The sequence below is a fragment of the Anabrus simplex genome, chromosome 1 (genome assembly GCF_040414725.1).
Source record: "Anabrus simplex isolate iqAnaSimp1 chromosome 1, ASM4041472v1, whole genome shotgun sequence".
Taxonomy (NCBI): domain Eukaryota; kingdom Metazoa; phylum Arthropoda; class Insecta; order Orthoptera; family Tettigoniidae; genus Anabrus; species Anabrus simplex.
The window spans coordinates 253,806,435-253,827,995 of NC_090265.1; the positions used below are offsets into that span (position 1 = coordinate 253,806,435).

A 21,561-nucleotide genomic window follows, 5' to 3' on the forward strand; every position below is an offset into this window, starting at 1 on the left:
TTGAACTACTAAGCAATAATCATGAATGTGCATGTACTGAATGATGGGTTTCAGCCCAAACGATGATTTCATCTGCAACAGCTCTGCGATCAACTATCATAGATGGCCTAGGCATCATTGAAGAGCTATACTAGGAAAGTAAGCGGTGAAGTAGTTTCCCATTACTTTTCTCACCAAGCCAAAAGTTGACATTTCTTAACATACCAAGCAAATTCTTCATGGAGGTAACCGGTGAAGTTGTTCTCTTACTGATGTGATGTTTCAGATAAAACGATAGTGGGTAGGCCTATCTCCTGTCACAGTTTTTACCATATATATTCACACCCATGTATTTCTGCTGTATGTGAGCTTGACTTAATGAAACATTTGTTCTGAACAGTGAGGTTGACAAACATAAACATTTAAAAATAATAAAACAGTAACAGTAACAACAACAACAACAACAATAATAATAATAATCAGTATTATTATTGTATTTTTACAATAACTACTTATTGGTCATTGTTCAGAACTTCTTACATTTACTGGGAGGTAACTTACCATGGGCGCTCATATGACAGTTTGTGGGGGGGAGGGCCTAGACCTGGGGGTATGTAGTATTTTTAATATTTTGGAAGATGAATGGCGACTTGTATTCCATGATAGAATAACACCCATGGTATCCCCTGCCTGTTGGTGGGGAGCGGTACTACCCCTTCTACATCATCATCATCATCATTGGTGGTCTGCCTATTGGCAGGTCTTTGCATGAATTCTCCACGCTGTTCTATCTTCAGCCATTCTCTTTGTCTTCCAATAGCTTCTATTTGCCTTCACACTGTCTACTAACTGATACCTCTTCCTTCCTCTCTTCAGTTTTCCTTGTATCTTCCCTTCCAGTGCTTCAGTTATTAAACAGTTTTGTCGCAAACAGTGGCCTAACCAATTTTTCTTCCATCTTTGAATGCATTCCAGTATTGTTCTCCTTCCTTCACCCACTAGTTTTAATATTCCTCATTCCTTACTTTTTGCTGCCAGCTGATTTTCTCCATCTTCTGCCAGATCCACATTTCAAATGCTTCTAGTCTTCTCCCTTCCTCTTTTCTCAACGACTTTTAAATCATTTTATTGAAAGAAAAACACCTTACTACATTAGATTTTTTCCTTTCCCTGAGAGATAGGCCCTCCTTTGGCCCCAGTCATGGGTGCCCTTGTAACTTACTGGGAGACTGACTGCTGATACAGACAGTAGGAATAAATGCCATTCAAAGTAAATGCTTATGATGCATCTGCCCATTAGAGTTGTGTTAGTTAACAGAACCATATGATGAGTGTATAAAGAAAGCCTTGTGTGGAAAGTAATGATCTCGTCCACAGATAGTAAGAGAAACAAAGTTAGATCTAAAAAAGTAATACCAGAGCTATTTTAAAAATATATTTATTCTGTTTCAGACACAGAACATGTCTCTGCAGCAAGGTAGTGGCAGCTGGCAATCCTCTCCAACCAGTGGAAGTATCCCTCATGCTAGTGGAGATAACAGACGTATGTCAGAGCCATGTCGGACATCAGATCGAGCAACACCTCCCCCGCGCCCTCACAGCGTGGTACTACCACCCATATCCCGTCAGGAACGACATCCTAACCAAGAAGTAATACTCGACGAGGTGGCTGAGGGAGAAATGGTGGAAAATAAACTCGTCATTCCTGATGAGATGATGCATTACCTCAGCCAGGTAAAAATCTTTATTTAATTGATGACCCATAAAATGACAAAAGGGTGATACATTTTTATCAACATTACTTGTGTAGAAAATTAAAATAAATAGTTACAAAATCAGTATTTATGAACTTATTATTGTTGATTATAAGGATCCTTAAAACTAAAGCTCGGCACAGGGAATTAGCATGTTTTACTATCCACTAAATTTGTTGAACTACTATTTACAGTTGTTACCAAGTTTAGGTTTGAGATTTCCACTTGGCACAGTTTTTTTTTTATTCACACATTGGTGGCACATTGAACTCTTGTTTGCCAACACAGCTTTCACAGCACAGTGTAGTTTAGGAACAGTTCACTTTTCAACTAACAACTTGTACCGCACTTTATGTAGCCATCTGATGTACTCACACTTCACTTCACAGAATCATTCTTCATGGACTTGAGACAGTCTCATAATTGCTCGAATTCACTCACAACTGGCTCGCTCATGACTGGCTGGCATGAACCATTTGTGCTCACAGAAGATTATAGTAGTTTCCATTTCCTGAGTGCCTGATCCGTAGTAAGCAATAGCAGGGAGTGGATTTTTATGTGCTAAAAAGAAAATATTTTCTATTGTAGTAAAAAGTTGAAAATAATGTATAAAAGTGTTTTGTTTCAATATTATTAAATTGTCTGGCCGGTTATCTTGTGATGGTAATGAGTAGACTATACAGCCAGCATCTCAATGCTAAGTGTCAGGTGGCGGTAAACAACCTGATACCCTAAGGTGACCAGTGGCTTCGGGCAGATGAGTTTCCTTAGGTGAAGTGATGGCCCTCTTAGTGTAGGAAATGACACGGGAACCCATCAGATAGTGTTTGACCCCAGGTTAGGATGGCAAAATGCATTTGAACTCCATGTTATGAGCGTCCTGATCACTTGCTGGCAGTTTAAACTTAAGAATTTCATTTTTGTCCGTATTGAACTGAGAATGGATGATAGGAAAACTTAAAAATGTTATAGTTTATTTATAACATGTATTTGCACTTGGAACTAGTTTCAGCGCTGTTTTGCGTCATCATCAGTTGTTCTAAACTGCCTTTGGGAGTGGTGACCCCATTGTAATAACAGCTTAAAATGAAAAGGGCACTTTTAATTCAGCCTCGGAAAAGGCTAGGGCATTCCCTGGAAGTGACGTGCAGTTCTTACGCTGGGGGTACTGTAAGAATTGGGCGATCAGTAGAGAACATTATGAAGGTGGCAATAATCAACCTTATGTCACCGATTGGAAAGTTAGAAGTGATTAATTTCATAGAGAAGGAGAATACAGCTATGATGGGACTGAGTGAGATTAACTGGAGTGGAAAAGGAAACAAGAAGTTGAGGAAGGGATACACTTTCTACTGAAGTGGATTACAGAAGGAGCTTAACCAGGATGCACATACTCTCAAAGAGGTGTGTACAGTGGTAGACAGGTTCATGGTCCCCCTCTACCACCAAGCCCTGTGGCAGGGGTAATAGCCAACAAGATATTAGATGATTAAGTAGATAAAATGGACTACCCGTGATACAATAATAAAGATACAGAGAATGGAGTAAAGGATTTCATCCAAGTGTATGCACCCCAGACTGGATGCAAAGAAGAAGGTATGGACACAGAGAGAAATAAAGAATGTGGAAGTGACTGTCATGGGATACTTTAATGCATTGGTAGGATATGACAGAAAAGGACTGGAAGAAGTGATTGGACCTTCTGTTTAAAAAATGAGGGAGAGAAGTTTGTGGTTTTTGTGTGAAAAATGGGTTAAGTGTGAATATTATGTGGTTCAGGAAGAAGAATAGTAAAAAGATTATGAGATATGGATGGGGAAGCAGAAGGATAAAGACAGTGATAGATTACTTCTTGGTGGAAGGAGCAAATCATAGACAGCTGTTACGTGGAACAGGTTTGCCAGAAGAAGCCTTTGATGGAGACCATACAGTAGTGGTAGCAAAAATGAAAGTAGGAAAACTAGTAGAAATTTTTTTTAAAAAAAGGAGAGAGAAGAAAATAAAAGTATGGAAATTAAAAGATAAGGAAATGTACAGCAAACACTCAATTATCCGGGTTAATGCCAACCTGAGAATGCATAGATAACTAAAACCCATGGATAATTAAAAATAATTGTTTTCTTACCAGAAAATGTGCATTTAGTGTGTTTACAAAACATGCTAGACCTATATATCCATTTGAAAGCCCACTGTATTATTTACTTGTAGCTTGCCGGACACTGACAACTTAAAGTAAGTAACTTATTGTATCTTCAATATGGAACAAAACGCGATTAGTTACTTGTAACTGACAACTTATTTACAAAATTACATTTAAAACCACACCGTATTTCATGACTTGCTTTCTGTTCACTTTCGGGAAATAATCATCCAATTTTGTCTGTTTTTGTTTTTCATTCACATTTCTCCTGGCAACAGTCTTCATTTTCTGGAGAGTCAAAACATTGGTCAAACAAATTTTTTCCTGAGTATTCTAGTAACATGAATGCTTTTCAGTTCCTTGGGATGCATAATAACAGGTTCCTTGATTGCCTCCTCTTTGCTCTCCTCCTCTACCAAACACAGTTTGTTCACTATATCCGTATCACATAGCTGCTCAAATCCCAGTTCATAGGCATCGCTGTTTAACCACTCGTGGATGTTTTCATGAACTACATCTTCACAACTAGTCAAAGTGCTGAATCAACTGCTTAAATCGTTTATCTTCTGCAATGCTAAACTTCTGGTTATCTTTGCATATCATGTAAGCTATTAGCCTTCGATTATCTCCCAATTTAAATTTTGATTTACTCTCCAGAAAAGATGTGAGAATAGACTAGCTAGAATTTGAGTATTGTCATGATGTTGATGACAGTGATTATGAGGACCATGACTTTGAAATGGAATGAATGGGCACAGGCTCTTCCACTGCTATTTTTGCACTTGTTACATTTTCACTGTGTCAAACTGTTTTATTGGGATGTTCATGTTCAGTAAAAACAATTTTATGAACTGAGGTGGCATACTCCTTCAAGATGCTAGTGTTGCAAAATTTTCCTCCTAGTTAGAAACTCCTTTTACAAATGCAGGAAATGACACTGCTATAAGTGACAAGGTGCAGTTAGTTTCATTCTTCACTCCTTTCCTTATGCTGATTAAATTTTCTTTTTATGATTTATTATGTATTTTTATTCTTTGCAGGTTGCAGATCATGGGAAAGAAGAACCTAGCAATAAACCATCAGGCAACAATAACAACAATCATGGAGCTCAACCAGGATGCACATACTCTCAAGGAGGTGTGTACAGTGGTAGACAGGTTCATGGTCCCCCTCTACCGCCGAGCCCTGTGGCAGGATATAATATGGGATATGGCCCAACAAACAGCTGCTATTCTCAGTCCATTCCTCCCAATGGTAGTTTTACTGGGCAGCCAGTTCCAACCAGTCCAGCTCCAGCAATGTATTGCCAGTCAAATCAAGCTCAGAACAGTATGATGTGTCCTTCTAATTCTGTTAACTCTGGGCAGATGAACCCCAATTACAGTGGCTCAGCAATACCAATGGGCAATACCTCTCACTGCCATGCCATGCCAAATTCTTCTCAGGTTAATGTTGGCTACACAGGGCAACCAATGACTGCTAACCAGTGTCAACCTGTCCCGAGCCCTGCACAAGCCAATACAAACTTTGTTGGTCCCTCAACTCCTGTGCAGTGTCAAAATATGCCCAGTCCTGCTCAGGCTAATTCAGGGTATGTTGGTGCATCAATGCCAATGACAAACAGTCCATCACAGTGTCAGTCGATGCCAAGTCCATCTCAAGCAAATGCAGGGTTTATTCCACCTCCAATGCCAGTTCCAAATAGCCCAGCTCAGTGCCAGAACATGAACAGTCCTGCTGCTGGTGGTTATATGGGATCATCAGTTCCAGTTGCAAATAGTGCTGCCCCACAGTGTCAGTCCATGCCAAGTCCAGCACAAGCTAATGCAGGTTTTGTTGCCCCTTCAATGCCAGCAGCTAATAGTTCTCCTCAGTGTCAATCAATGCCTTCACCTGCTCAAGCCAATGTGGGATATATGGGTCCATCCATGCCTACCAGTCCAGCAAGTATGGGATATGGTGGTGGTCAATCACAGCAGCCAATGTCAAGCCCAGCAGCTGGAGCACCTGCACCACCTCATGTGAACAATAGCTGGCAGCAGAACGTGCAGCTCATGCAAGCAGCGCAGATGAGCAGAGGAGGTCCAAACTATCCACAACCTGTGCAACAGTACCATCAGTGCAGTGGAAGCTATCAAGCTCCAGTGGTTCCTTGTGGTAACTGCAGTCACCAACAACAAATGCCTCCCACTGGCTGGAGTTATCCCCATGGTCACCAAATGCCACCACCCCCATACCAGCAAAGACCACCACCCCCTTGCCATCCTCCGTGCAATAATTCTAATGCCATTGTTCCATCCTCTACGAGAATGAATTCTAGTGGACAAAACATGGGTTATCATCCAATGAATAACAACGGTATGACTGAGATTCAGTGTCGTGATATTAGCCAATCTTCACCCAGCAATCCAGTCAGTGGTATGGCAATGGCTTGTGGTGGTGGTAGTAGTAATAGTAATAGTGCTTCTGGTGGAAATACAAGAGGAATGCGTCAAGATGCTTATCAGCGAACTTTAGAATACGTACAGCAGTGCCAATCTTGGGCTGGGAGTGATGCAGTGTCAAGTACTACCCACCCTCCTACAGCACGAAAACGTGCAGACAATTCTTTGGCAGAGAGCTCTTCTTCTAACAAAGGGCCTGTGCATTGTTCAACTTCAAACATGGTGATTAATGACATGACATCATCATTAACTTCTCTATTAGAAGAAAATCGTTATTTACAGATGATTCAGTGAAGTGATACTTTTATGTCATGTTGAGTTACTCAGTGGATAATTCATTCCTCGAGAATGATTAAAACAGTTTGAGTGTAACAAGACCTAGGCAAGCAATAAGAAATAATTTATTTCAATTTTATGTTTAATTTAGGATGTCTGGTAAGAATTTTTTGTTGTTGTTGAATAGCTTTTGAGAGAATATAAGAAATATATTTTGTTTATGACATCATCAGTTAATGCATTCATTTTCCATGTCAGCATTCAGTTGCAAAATAATTACTAGTTTATACAAATTTCAAACTGTTTGTATTCTTGCATACAAAAGTGTTCAGAAATGATTGCATAAATTCTACTCAATGAAAAGTTTATTATTACCATATTATTACCATATTATTATTATTATTATTATTATTATTATTATTATTATTATTATTATTATTATATAAAATGAAGAATATTTTATATGCAGGTATAAACTCAAAGTAATATTTTTATAAAAAACTGATGGTAATATTTTTCGATGTTAAAATTTGTATCTGTGGTATAAAATAATATGGTTCACACGCTAAACTTTATTTTATAGTTTTGTATAAAAACATATTTTTGTGCCAATCAGGATGAAACAAAATATATAATATGCAACAACGAATATTGGCATATGATTGTACAGAGCTACTGAAGAACTAGCATGGACTATGTGATGTCAAATATCATTCTCTGATACTGATATAAATATATATTATACAAAGCATTTCTTTTGTGTTTAATTATAAACATCCTGTATATTAAATTCTCAAATTTCCTATCTCCTAAGCCTCATAATATTTCTTGGTAAAATAACACGAGACTTATTTTGGATGCAAAGTTATAAAGAGTAAAATATCATTCATGGGGACCAGACAGACAATTGAGAAAACTATGGAACTGGGATAGGATAGCATTTGTATTGTGCTATCAGGATGATGAGAATCATTCACTAAATACACAGAAAAACTGTGTATGCTGTGGCACATAAAGAACTGGATAACTTGCTGGTAGATCACTGGTTTAGTAGTAATACTGCAGGTTGTGATTTGGAAACATATTGACTGTAAGAAATTTTTAAAGCTTGACTTAAGATGGTTCATTAAACAGCTCCTTAAAGGAGGTCCAAGCAGTATTCTGTTTGTAGCTGTACAATACATTATTCATAACTTAGCCCATGACATAAAAAACATAAATCAGTAAATTAAAGACAAGTGAACTAACAAACTTTCAAGACTATTGTTATAAGATGCCAGTCAGCGGAAATATGTTAGTAACACTTTCAAAATCCTAGCTTCTTTCATTTACACTCACTACTGTTCCACTCACTTATAAAATTATACCTTGTTTCAGGGGCTTGAGTTATTGTGGACAAGTAGTCCATGGCATGAACAGTCTGCCTGATGTTTGTATTACTATCAAATTTGAAGATGAAAATTACTTCTATGTTAGCCAAGAGTGGGATTTGAATAAACTTCTCTTCACTGTTATCCTCATGTAGTAGTACTACTACTACTACTACTACAGATATGTTTTACTCTGGCACACTGTGTTTTTACCATGGATGACCGTGCTTGTTTGCTGCATGTGGCTTGTGGTTTACAAGAAGGAAATCATACAACAGTAACACAAACAATTTTAAGGAGTTCATTATTTACCAAATTGTGAAAGGTGATGTTCAAACTGCCCACTTTCATTTTCCACACATGTTTGGTACCTCATTAGCAAATTATTCAACACTTACTATAATTCACGTTGAGCAAACCCGGCATTTTTCTGACATATATTATGTTTCAATTCCTGTATGGTGTATGGGTTCATCTTGTACATAGCATTAAAAAAATTACCCTGGAGATAATAATTGCAGGCAGATAAATCAGTACCCTTGATGACGGATTACAGATTTATTTATTTTACAATTTGCTTTACGTCGCACCTACCCAGTTAAGTCTTATGGCAACAATGGCATAGGAAAGGACTAGGAGTGGGGAAAATGTGGTCATGGCCTTAATTAAGGTACAACCCCAGCATTTGCCTGGTGTGAAAAGAGGAGACCATGGAAAACCATTTTCAGGGCTGCCAACAGTGGGATTCAAACCCACTATCTCCCAGATGCAAACTCACAGCTGCACACGCCTAATCGCATGGCCACCTCTCCTGGTAATTACAAAATTAAGAGAAGAACAAAACACACACACACACACTTGCAAACAGCTGAAATATGACTGTGACATTGCAAGGTCAGCTAGAAGCACGCAAAACAAAGGCTGGGGTCAGGGAACAAAACATGTCATGACATACACTACCGTCCCCTTTCTGCATACAGTGAATGAGTGGGAAACAGGAATAGCTCTGCACGCATCCGAATAAACCACATCTGATCACTCAACATATCAGTCAGTCATCACTGATCTGCATTTAGGACTGTTGTCCAGGTGGCAGATTCCCTATCGATTGTTTAACTAGTCTTTTTGTAAAAGAACTTCAAAGAAATTGGATATTTATCAAACATTTTCCTTGATAAATTAATACATTCCCTAATTCATTTTCCTGTAAATGAATATTTGTCCCAGTTTGTACCAGGGGCGGCTTTTGAGGTGAGGTGCCACTTCACCACTTATTTTTACCATAATGAATTACTTAAACTTATTTTTCTTATGACATTTGTTGGTTGTACGGAAAGAAAATGTTTTATTTTACGGTGTTTGGAGCACCTCATTAGCTGATGAGAACCAGGGGAACTCACGAAAGCGCCGGCTGTCGGCCACAGTATGGTGCGTGAGACTGAGTGAAGACGAGAGATTCCACAACTGCCTCTACCTCCCAAGTGCTCCCTCCTAGCGCTTGGCCTTGGCGGTTGCCATGACAACCGTGATGTCACCCGCGTACTTCCCACATAGCGGAATGTGCTAGTGAAGTTGTCGGAAGAGCGGAATGTTTCATCTTCCCTGCGTCATCCTGTGTGAAGTACGAGCACTTACGCATCGTGGTTCATTCATAGTGTTGTGCTGTTTTATTTAAATATGTATCCTATTTATGACATAGTGTGCATTTTATTATAAACACCATTTTCACGTTGGAGAAACGAAGATCAGAATGAAATTCCACGTTTTGATCGCCCTACTGAATCACTGCAAATTTGTGCTACAAAAGAAGTGAAACATTCTGGTAAATCTTACAATCTTAGTTTCAAACAATCGTGGTTTAAGGAATTTCCATGGTTGTGCTCCTCTCCAGCTCTACAGAAGTTGTTTTGTTGGGCCTGCTTGCCTTTTGTCAATAAAAATAACGTTTGGATAAAGAAGGATTTTCAGCCCTTTTGAACATAACACGTTCTTTACATAAGCACTCAGATTCTGCAGAACATAAAATACGGCAGCTAGATTTCAAGACATTGGAAACGAACCAAAATACGATCTCTGATGTCCTGAAGGAAAATGCCAGCCTGTATATTGTAATTGTACAGTTCAGTGAAAATGTACATTTAAATAGGCTTTTTCTTCAGTTGGTGATTGATGCAGTGCTCTATTTAAGTAAGCAAGAACTAGCTTTTCGTGGTCATGACGAAACATTAAATTCAATAAATCGTGGTCACGTGCTGGACCCTCCGCCAGTCACAGGTACAAGGTACAAGTACAAAACAACCAAAAACAACATGTAGTTCCTAAATCTTGTCCTCCTCTGAGGTGTAGTGATTAATGTGATTAGCTGCCACCCCGGAGACCCGGGTTCGACTCCCGGCTCTGCCACGAAATTTGAAAAGTGGTACGAGGGCTGGAACGGGGTCCACTCAGCCTCGGGAGATCAACTGAGTAGAGGTGGGCTCGATTCCCACCTCAGCCATCTTGGAAGTGGTTTTCCGTGGTTTCCCACTTCTCCTCCAGGCAAATGCCGGGATGGTACCTAACTTAAGGCCACGGCTGCTTCCTTCCCTCTTCCTTGTTTATCCCTTCCAATCTTCCCATCCTCCACCAAGGCCCCTGTTCAGCATAGCAGGTGAGGCCACCTGGGCGAGGTACTGGTCATTCTCCCCAGTTGTATCCCCCGACCCAGAGTCTGAAGCTCCAGGACACTGTCTTTGAGGCGGTAGAGGTGGAATCCCTCGCTGAGTCCGAGGGAAACACCAACCCTGGAGGGTAAGCAGATTAAGAAAGAAAGAAAGAAAGAAAGAAGTTCCTAAATCTGTCGCTCGAAACTGAACAGCTAATAGCTCTTCACCATACTTTACAGCCATGAGCCGCCACTGGTTTGTACTTATGAATTCCAGGTTAGTCAAGCAGCTCATCTCCTGACTCAAGTCTTCCCAGCCCAAACTTTGGAACATGTTTGTAACACTACTCTTTTGTCTGAAATCACCTAGAACCAGTAACGGTAGCGGTAATTAAAGGGGGGGAGGGGGAGTGGGGGAGGAATTATAGGAATTATTTAAAGAAAGCAATTTCTACAAGCCCTGTTGTCTTATCAGCTAATTCTTTCCTTTATTTTCTTTAATTATTAACAAAATTATTAGCGGAAATATGCACAAAATGTCGTTTGTCCCGGCTGACCAATTTGTATAGCACCACAGCAAGTAGTAGAGACATTGCATGTGCTGTGAAGAAGGGTGGCAGGGGTATATAAGTTTTTTAACTTTTAATTTTTTTATTTTTGCGCTGGGCTGTGTGTGTCAGACGGAAGTTCAATACTGGCTCAGACCAGTGGTATTTGAAGATGCTCAAATATGTCAGCCTCGTGTCGGTAGATTTACTGGCATGTAAAAGAACTCCTGAGGGACAAAACTCCAGCATCTCCAAAAACCATCCAGGAGTAGTTAGTGGAACATAAAAGCGATAACGTTATTAGTATTATTATTATTATTAGGTTGTGGACACTGAGGTATGATTCACCAGCTTGCCCCGCGCATTCATCAGTCTGGCAGTCCCTTTAGTGCCTGTTACTTAGTCAAATAATAAATTATTTTTAATTGTATAATCACACCATACCGTATTAATATTTAATTGTAATACATGTGTAATATTGTTCCTTTGGTGAAAGTTTTATAGTAGGCTACAGTATAGAATCAAAGTCTCAAAAAAAATTATTACTCCACTTAAGTTGGTAAACTGTCATCCTTTACCTCTCTGTTGAAATTTTTTCAGAGAACATAAAAAACTTACCATTTTTTAGTTTTTTTTCTTTTCAGTTTTGGTATATATAACCCCCTCTCCGAGTACATTTTGTTATCTGTACATTTTTTGCCACCCCCTCCCCAGATTTAATTCCCAATCACCACTACTGCCTAGAATAAACTGTGCTGCTTTTCTTTGGATCTTTTCCAGTTCTCGTATCAAATAATCCTGATGTGAGTGTCATACATTAGAACCATACTCTAATTGGGGTCTTACTAGAGACTTACACACATTCTCCTTTACACCCTTACTAAATACCCTAAATACTCTCATACCAGTAACCATAAATATGAAGAGATCTGTAACCTTTATTTGCAGCTTCATTAATGTGATTACTCCAACCAAGATCTTTCCTTAAATTAACACATAAGTACTTATGGTGATCTCCATGAGGTACTTTCACCCCATCAACACAATAATTAAAACTAAGAGACTTTTCGTCTCAGTGAAACTTACAATCTGACTTTTCATTCCATTTACCATCATACCATTGTCAGCTGTCCCTCTCACAACATTGTTGAGGTCTTCTTACAATTGCTCACAATTCTGTTACTACTACTACTACTATCCTTCAATTACCATCACTTTTGCATCATCATACTGCTACTGCCCTACAAGTATCATCACTTCAGCATCATACTCAAACTGTCCTACAAGCATCAGCACTTGAGCATCATCATACCCCTACCCTCTTGACTAACTTACGGTAATCTAATGCTAGCACTGAAAAAATAAAATAAAATACAACTATATTATCTTCTATTTTTCCAAGACTGACCTGAAACTCTCCTCATGTCAGAAAACAGGGAAATTGAGCTTTACTTTTATCCTGTGCTTCACACATCAAGGCTGAGGATCTATCCTTAGGGGTTCTTTCATATGCTAGTAAATCTGACGCTATGAGACGGATGTACTTGATTATCTTCAAATACCACTGAGTTGAGTCGTGACTGAGTCCACCAATCTGGGCCACTCTTCCATCTGAACCACACAGCACAACCCTGCTAAATGAGTAATGAGGTCAATCACCCTAAAGAAGTTGAGAAGCTGAAACAAGCTTTTTGACAGCCGAGAAGAAATGGATATTAAAGTACGGTACTGGGGTTGATGAGGTGAGAACCCTTCTGTGTGAAGATGAGGTATGAATAACTGAGGATTGCTCAAACCCTTTCGTGATTTTATGTTTGCCCTGTCTCTACTTTCTGTTACTCCCTCTTTCCATTCCACTCTGATCTGTTACTGTGTTTATCCTAGTTTGCGTTCCTATCCATGTTCCTATGTTTTATTTTTTATTTGTCACTTGTTTGTTCAATTCAATAATATACTATTGCAGTAAACATTATGTTTAACTTGGCCAATTAGAGTTGCATGTTAATGACAAATGCCAACTCCTGAAACACACATTCAAAATAAATACATATAATGGAATGGGAATGAACAACTGTACAAATATAAATTGGAATGGGAATGAACAACTGTACAAATATAAATAAAAAATAAGAAGCTGGGAAAGAGGATAAGAACATATATATATATATATATAACTAGCTGATGTACCCGTGCTTCGCTACGGGATTCTCAGAAAGACTGACTTTGTGGTTTTCCTAACTGAAATCAACATAGATCATTACAAAAACGTAAGTATGAATGTAGCGATTAAAAGCAATGCTATCATATAAAATACTCGATCAAATGGAAAGCCGCACTTTTTTTTTTTTGCTAGTTGCTTTGCGTTGCACCGACACAGATAGGTCTTATGGCGACTATGGGACAGGAAAGGGCTAGGAGTGGGAAGGAAGCGGCCATGGCCTTAACTGAGGTACAACCCCAGCATTTGCCTGGTATAAAAATGGGAAACCACGGAAAACCATCTTCAGGGCTGCCGATAGTGGGGTTCGAACCTACTATCTCCCGAATACTGGGCACTGGCCGCACTTAAGCGACTGCAGCTATCGAGCTCGGTGCTGCACGTTTTATCACTTTTAACGAACAGTGCTGCGGTTAGATTGCGGTGCCAATCTAATAGTCCAAAGTTCCAGAGCTGGGATGACCAGGCCGCAGATTTCCATGAACACTCATCTGTCATTATTCCGCTAAATATGCACACTGTTCATTCCAATCAGTACCTCAGAGTAGGGAATGAATAGCCCGAATGCTATGATGATCCAGTGTGTTACGTACCAGTAGTATCAGAAAATTTATAAACCAGGGGAATGGCATGCTAAAGAAGAAAGTTATATAACTCACCAGCTACTTCCCATCAATATTCAGGCAGGCTGTTACACTCTGTCCGACTGGGCGAGTTGACCGTGTGGTTAGCGGTGCGCAGCTGTGAGCTTGTATCCGAGAGATAGTGGATTCGAACCCCATTGTCGGTAGCGCTGAAGATGGTATTCTGTGGTTTCCCACTTTCACACCAGTCAAATGTTGGGCCTGTACCTTAATTAAGGCTTAAGTCACTCCTAGCCCTTTCCTATCTCATCGTCGCCATAAAACCTATCTATGTCGGTGCGACGGAAATCAAATAAAAAATACTCTGTACGCAGCAGTAATCCTATCTACCGGAGATGAGGGGCAACAGAAGACACAAAGCACATCACAACAAACAATGGTCAATGTAATGTTATTGTTGATCAGTGTTATGAGCTTTCTATATTTTAGGCCTACACATTTAGTTTTCTTTCGACTCTGATTTGTAAAATATTTTATACAGTAAACTGTAGTTTCTTATTCTCCGACTTTACATACGGATTTTCATTAAATACTGTTTACCCATTTTCTCGTTACTCGGCGCTGATATGGACTTAGTAACAAAAATTCAAATTTATGAATATCTTGGTGATCATAGCCAGTACGGTAACAATGTATAAGACATGGATAATAGGAAATTTAATACTATATAACCTTAGTTATCTAGCATTCATCGACTACACTTCTAATAAGAAATATTTGAGAATTACATTTTAGGCCTTCGCCTAAACTACCATTTCACTCAGCGTGAATAAAATAATTTACAGCCTAGACTATAGCGACTTATTTCCTGACTTTGCATACCGATTTTCATCAAGATAGGACTACTAATGACAACAATATTTGAGAATTAAATTTCAGGCCTTCCCCTAAACTACCATTTTTCTCAGCATGAATACAATTATTGACAGCCTAGATTGTAGCAATTTATTCCCCGACTCATATACCGATTTTCATTAGACCACTAATAACATAAATAGTTGAGAATTCAATTTTAGGCCTTCCCCTAAACTACCATTTCACTCAGCGTGAGTAAAATGATTTATAGCCTAGATTGTAGAGGCTCATCCCCCGACTTCACATGCCGATTTTCATTAAATTCTCTTCAGCCGTTTTCTCGTGATGCGTGTACATACATACAGACAGACAGACAGCCAGACAGACAGACAGAAATTACGGAAAAGTAAAAAGTGCATTTTCTTGTTACTGTGGACATGACCGATACAGAAATACCATTATTTTCAAATTCTGAGCAATGTACAGACAAAACTCTTATTTTATATATATAGATATATACAAAAGTTAAAATAAAACATGATGTCATGTCAGTGGGGAAAGAAGAAATAACAGAAAGAAGAGGAAGGTCCAACATGGAAAAACAACAGTGCAGAGATAAATTCCCCATCTTCGTACAAGTAGGATTCAAAATTTTGGGGACTGTACCCTCTTGGTAAATCGTGAGCATGTAATTAAATTAATGGTGCCTGCAATCCATTCTAACCATTCTTTCCCTCCATGATCAAAATGGTGTCATTAACGAACAGCAAAGCAGTGGCATGCGGAGGCATGTTCATATATTGTTGGTCATACGTATGCTGCGAAGTAAGAAAACTGGGACCGTGCGGTTAGGGGCGCTCAGCTGTGAGCTTGCATCCGGGAGATAGTGGGTTCAAACCCCACTGTCAGCAGCCCTGAAGATGGTCTTATGTGATTTCCCATTTTCACATCAGGGAAATGTTAGGGCTGTACCTTAATTAATGCCACGGCCACTTCCTCCCCACTCCTAGCCCTTTCCTATCCCATCGTCGCCATAAGACCTATTTGTGTCAGTGCGATGTAAAGCAGCTTGTAAAAAAACAGGATTTTCAAGTGCAGCGTACAAACAGCTCATGAGACATCCATGATGCTGAAATGAAAGGGCCAAGAATCCATAGCCAAAATTGAGTACTGTAGTTAATCTGTGATTACAGATGAAATAATGCAGTTTGTTCTCCATGATCATTGTCAGGAACATTGAGGTCACAGTTAATAGTCCTCAGGTGTTAGTAGCCTCATGCTATCATTTAAAAATGAGCCTGTACATTGGTCCTTATATTGTCACAGAACTTCTCACTAAACTCACATCTCCTGCAACACCAAATAATGCCTCCTGCAATGCTGCTTTTACCTTATTTGCTGTTACAAAATGATGTACTTGAAAAGAGGCAAAAGTCACTAGGAACTCAGGAGGGTGACAGATGGAGTATTGAAGCCCAGAAGTTCCAAGTTTAGTGAGAAGTTCTGTGACAATATAAGGACCAATGTACAGGCTCATTTTTAAATAATAGCATGAGGGAGGGACCAGCATGGCTAAGGCTACCTGAGGAGGAATGGCCTAGTAATATGGCTGTGGACATAGAGTCCCCTTGTCAGGAAGAGGAGAAAGGGGTAGTGATGACAGTTGGTAGTAAGTTACTACCTCATGGTTTCTGGAGTTTTTTTCGAAGTATACCGAGATAGTGAGGATGGTGGCATGGATATTCAGATTTGTGAAGAATAGTGCAAAACAAACAAATGAAATATATAAAGGGAAGTTAACAGTGCAAGAGATAGAAAGGGCTGAAAAGAAGCTTATACAACTGGTACAAGAGGAAACGTTCACCAAAGAAAGGGTTTCTAGTTTGAAATCTCTATGTGTCTTCAAGGATGCAGAAGGAATCCTGCGGGTGAAGACGAAAATTGTGGAAAGGAAGGACGATGATAACTTCAAATGTCCCGTTGTCTTGCCAAACAAGCATAAACTAGTTCAGCTTTTGATTCAGGAGGAACATGAAAGACTGCTTCATAATGGAACTCATATACTACTAGCTCACTTGCGCCAGAGATACTGGATACTGAAAGGTTGAAGAACTGTTAGAAATGTGATTGCATTGTGCAAGAAATGCAGACGACATGAAGCCAAAGGGGAGGATGTGAGAAACCAGTAATATGTGCTCTTTGTGTTGTTTACTTCCTTGAACTTGGTTACTCTTTGGAAATGGAGAACTCTGGGAGTGTGTAAAAAGAAAAGGTGTAATTGTTTGTGGTTTGTAGATGTCTAGAGAATTAAATCTCATGTGAAAGCATGTTCTGTGTTTTGAACTGTGTTTACATGTATAGATGACGTCCCGTAGTTATTAATGTTGGTGCAAGGATCTGTGACACGGGTAGTGCACGAGTGTCTAACCCAACAAGTAGCCTCATGCTATCATTTAAAAATGAGCCTGTACATTGGTCCTTATATTGTCACAGAACTTCTCACTAAACTTGGAACTTCTGTGCTTCTATACTCCATCTGTCACCCTCCTGAGTTCCTAGTGACTTTTGCCTCTTTCCAAGTACATCATTTTGTAACAGCAAATAAGGTAAAAGCAGCATTGCAGGAGGCATTATTTGGTGTTGCAAGAGATGACTTCTGGTAGCACTTCTATAAGTTCCTGGTCTTTGTTTTCATTTTGTTGGAGTTGGCACTTGATGCAGATTTACAGCCAGATGTCCTTCCTGAGACCAACAATATTATGTGTTTACGTGATGGACTGTAGTTAATGTATTGTATGTATAGTGGACTCTTTTTAATTCAAACTCCAAGAGGAATCAGAAAAATTCTGATTAGCCAAAATTTGAATAAACCAAGAATGTCTATTTTAATGAAAACATAGTACAGTAGCCTACTGTATAAATACATAACATTTAATAAATTCATTGTAATGAATAATTATTACAGTATTATGCATTCTACTGTACCTTAACTTCTGCCATGCTTGTCCTGTACTGTAGCTGAAAGTTTTCACATGAAAATATACTGTATAAACACTAGTAAAACAAAGCATTTACAGTATTTACAAGCAATTTAGCACATGTAACAATATGCTAATTCCAATGCTCACCTAAAAAATTAGTGATTTTTGTTTGTTGGATTTGTTGAGCTTTACATGATAGACAACATCTTTAATTTCATTTCAAGCTTGAAATGCATCATCATAAACATTTGACTGAGCTTCAACAAATCTTCCTAACTTTCTGCCATTTTGAAAGCTTCAGATGTGGTCGGTACAGCTCTTCTATGATGTTATGACTGCTCTCCTCTTCATCATAGGATGGATTGGAATTTTGTAGCACTTTCTGCAGAATCTTGTCTCCTGTCAGATTTCCACATACTGCAACTTCAGCATCTACAGTTAAATACCCATCATAACTGACATTAGTCACTACTTTTTGCCATCACTCAGGTTCCACGTGCATTTCTAGTCCTTTTGGATTAATTTCTCTATTTGTTTATTTGTTTTAAAAACCTGTTTTACGGAAAGAGATTGCAATTGTTTGCTCACATTCCAAAGTTGACGACTTTGGGATAGAGGAAGGGAGATTTCCGGTGGCCAAGTGCAGATGCCCATAGATGAGCAATGGTCAACGCCATGCCTACACTTGTTGATAGTTGCAGAGATAAAGGTTAAGTCTGTTAACAATAACAACTACCTGACCATAACTAGGAAGCTACAATAAAAATAGAGAATTCTTGGGAATTATTATTATTATTATTATTATTATTATTATTATTATTATTATTATTATTATTATTATTATTATTATTATTATTATTATTATTATTATTTATTTGCATTGGTATGGTGAAGTGAAAGCAGCTTGTAAACACAAAAAGAATACTTATCAGAAATGGCTCCAAACAAGGGCTGGTGCAGACAGAGAATTGTATGCAGATGAAAGAAAAAAAGTGAAACAAATAGTTGTTGAATCCAAAAACGAAATCGTGGGAAGATTTGGTAATAATCTGGAATGGCTAGGTCAAGCAGCAGGAAAACCTTTCTGGACAGTAATAAAGATTTTAGGAAGGAAGGGAAAAAGGAAAGGAGCAGTGTTTTGGGTAATTCAGGTGAACTCATAGGCTAATAGATCCAAGGGAATCACTGGACAGGTGGAGGGAATATTTTGAAAATCTTCTCAATGTAAAAGGAAATCTTCCTGGTGGTGTCGCAAACAACCGAGCTCATGGGGAGGAGGAAAATGATTTTGGTAAAATTACGCTTGAGGAAGTGGAAATGGTGGTAAATAAACTCCATTGTCATAAAGCAGCAGGAATAGATGAAATCAGACCTGAAATGCTGAAGTATAGTGGGAAGGTAGGGAAGAAATGGCTTCATAGAGTAATAAGATTAGCATGGAGTGTTGGTAAGGTACCTTTAGATTGGACAAAAGCAAGGGAACAGGGAACATAATGGCACCACTCACAGGTAACACAAACCCATGGTGTTTCTCACATAAGGGTACTACTCACAGGCAACGCAAACCCATGGTGTTCCTCACATAGCAGGAATAATCACAGTCGCTGGATAGATCCGTGGTGTTCCTCACATAGTGGTACTAAGCACAGGCCATGTATACTCATGGTGTTGCTCACATAGTGGTGCTAATCATAGGCATTGTAGACCCACAATGTACCACATATTATGGTACCACCCACAGGCAATACAGACCCACGGTGTTTCTCATATAATAGTACTACTCTCAGGCAACACAAACCCATGGTGTTGCTCATATAGTGGTACTACTCATAGGTAACGCAGACCCATTCTGAACACAGTGGAACCAACACATTCGAGCTCTGCGCTCGGCACCTACTCCCACTAGATGCTAGTCTGTGCAGCCGAGCGCCCACTCCGCCACCTTGGTGGGATGCACATGATGGTACTAATCACAGGTAGCACCCAGACATGTGGTATTCCTCACATAATGATACTGCTCCTATTATTTTTATGTAGACCCATGATTTTCCTCACAAGGTGGTACTAATTGCAAGTAACGTCAACCCATGGTGTTCCTCATGTAATGGTACTAATCACAAGTAGTCTCGTGGTTCTAAGGCCATCATACCTTGTTTGCCCCTTTTAGGCGCCTCTTACAACAGGTGGAGAATACCGTGGGTGTACCGTGGGGTATACTCACAGGGGTGCATACATATTCATTATGGGGTCTATTCGTTACAGGTTTTCAGTCTTGATGTGGGAAATGTAGGATATGAAAGCTGTTAGGTAAAAGAAGCAAGAAGATAAAAAGGTTTATACAGGCTGTAGGATGCAAGGAACACAAGAATTTGCATAAAATTGAATATTATAATTATCTAAAAATTTTGGCAGATAAATAAATACAGTAAAATGCCTGTGGTTTCATCATATATTAGGGGCACAGTCAAATGAAAAGAGGTCACCTGCCAAAAAGTATACTATAGTAGAATATTTTGTACCTCTAAAGTAATCACCAGAACTGTTAAGACATTTATCTCACTAGGTGATGAGACAGTCAACCCCATTCTTGAAAAAGCTGGTAGGCTGTTGATGGAAATACAGCTGTACTCAGTCACACATGTCGGTCGATGCAAACTATACCCACAGATGTCTTTCTTCAGCTCGCTTGAGCATGCAGCTACAATCAATGCACAGCGTTATTAAGACACGTTGCAGAAACTGAGGTGTGCCATACAGTCAAATTGCCCAGGCATGCTATTGAATGGCTTTATCCTTCTTCATGACAATGCCTCCACTTGCACTACCAACTCTGTATACTCTTCAGAGATTTGGGTGAGAAACTCTTCAACGACCTCCCTACAACCCTGATCTCTCCCCGTATGATTTTCAAATCTTTGAGGAGCTGAAAAAAGAAAGATATTCGTGGACACTGGTTTGCATTAGATGACAGTGTATGTGACTGGGTAAAGATGTGTTTTTATTTTATTTTACAAGTTGCTTTACATCGCACTGACACGGATAGGTCTTATGGCGAAGATGGGACAGGAAAGGGCTAGGAGTGGAAAGGAAGCAGCTGTGGCCTTAACTAAGGTATAGCCCCAGCATTTGCCTGGTGTGAAAATGGGAAACCACGGAAAACCATCTTAAAGGCTGCCGACAGTGGGGTTCGAATCCACTATCTCCCGAATACTGGATACTCAGATGTGGTTCTGTCGACCACCCACCAGCTTTTTCAAGAATGGGATAGACCAGTGGGAAACAGTTCTGATGATTACTTTGAAGGTATGAAATGTTCTACTATACATTTTGCCTCTTACATCATCATCTTCATCATCGACCATCTCCAGTAGCTCGAGTGTAGTACACGAATGCCCTCTACTTGGGTTCATCTAGGTAGATTTCTTCCTGCTGGACCTGCTGCCTACATTCCTCCACATCTTGCTTCACCTGATAAAGCCACCTTTTTCTTGGTCTTCCCCTTCAACCTTTTTCTTGCAGTTCTTTGTGGTTTCAACCATTTTAAGCAGCCAAACCACCTGGGCCAAGCCTTAGATAAGGTTTCATCAACAACTAATTAATTTGGAACTGTTGGTGTACCAGTATTACTTGATTACAGAGGTTTTTTTTTTGGACATATGCAGACCTATAGCAATATAAAACCACACTGTTTGTGTTTACTATTATATCATGATATGAAATAGAGAAAATATGGTAATACAACACACAATAACAGTATTCTATTACCAA

At 39.3% G+C, this 21,561-nt stretch overlaps 1 protein-coding gene across 1 annotated transcript in view; it reads left to right on the forward strand.

Moving 5' to 3' along the window:
- Positions 1-7,337, forward strand: part of ci (cubitus interruptus) — a 1,501,802-nt gene extending 1,494,465 nt beyond the window's left edge. The window contains exons 16-17 of the mRNA XM_067159248.2: positions 1,432-1,713; positions 4,914-7,337. Of these exons, the coding sequence (XP_067015349.2) occupies positions 1,432-1,713; positions 4,914-6,611 (1,980 nt within the window). The 3' untranslated portion in view covers positions 6,612-7,337. The remainder of the gene's footprint in view (positions 1-1,431; positions 1,714-4,913) is intronic.
- Positions 7,338-21,561: the final 14,224 nt, after the last annotated feature.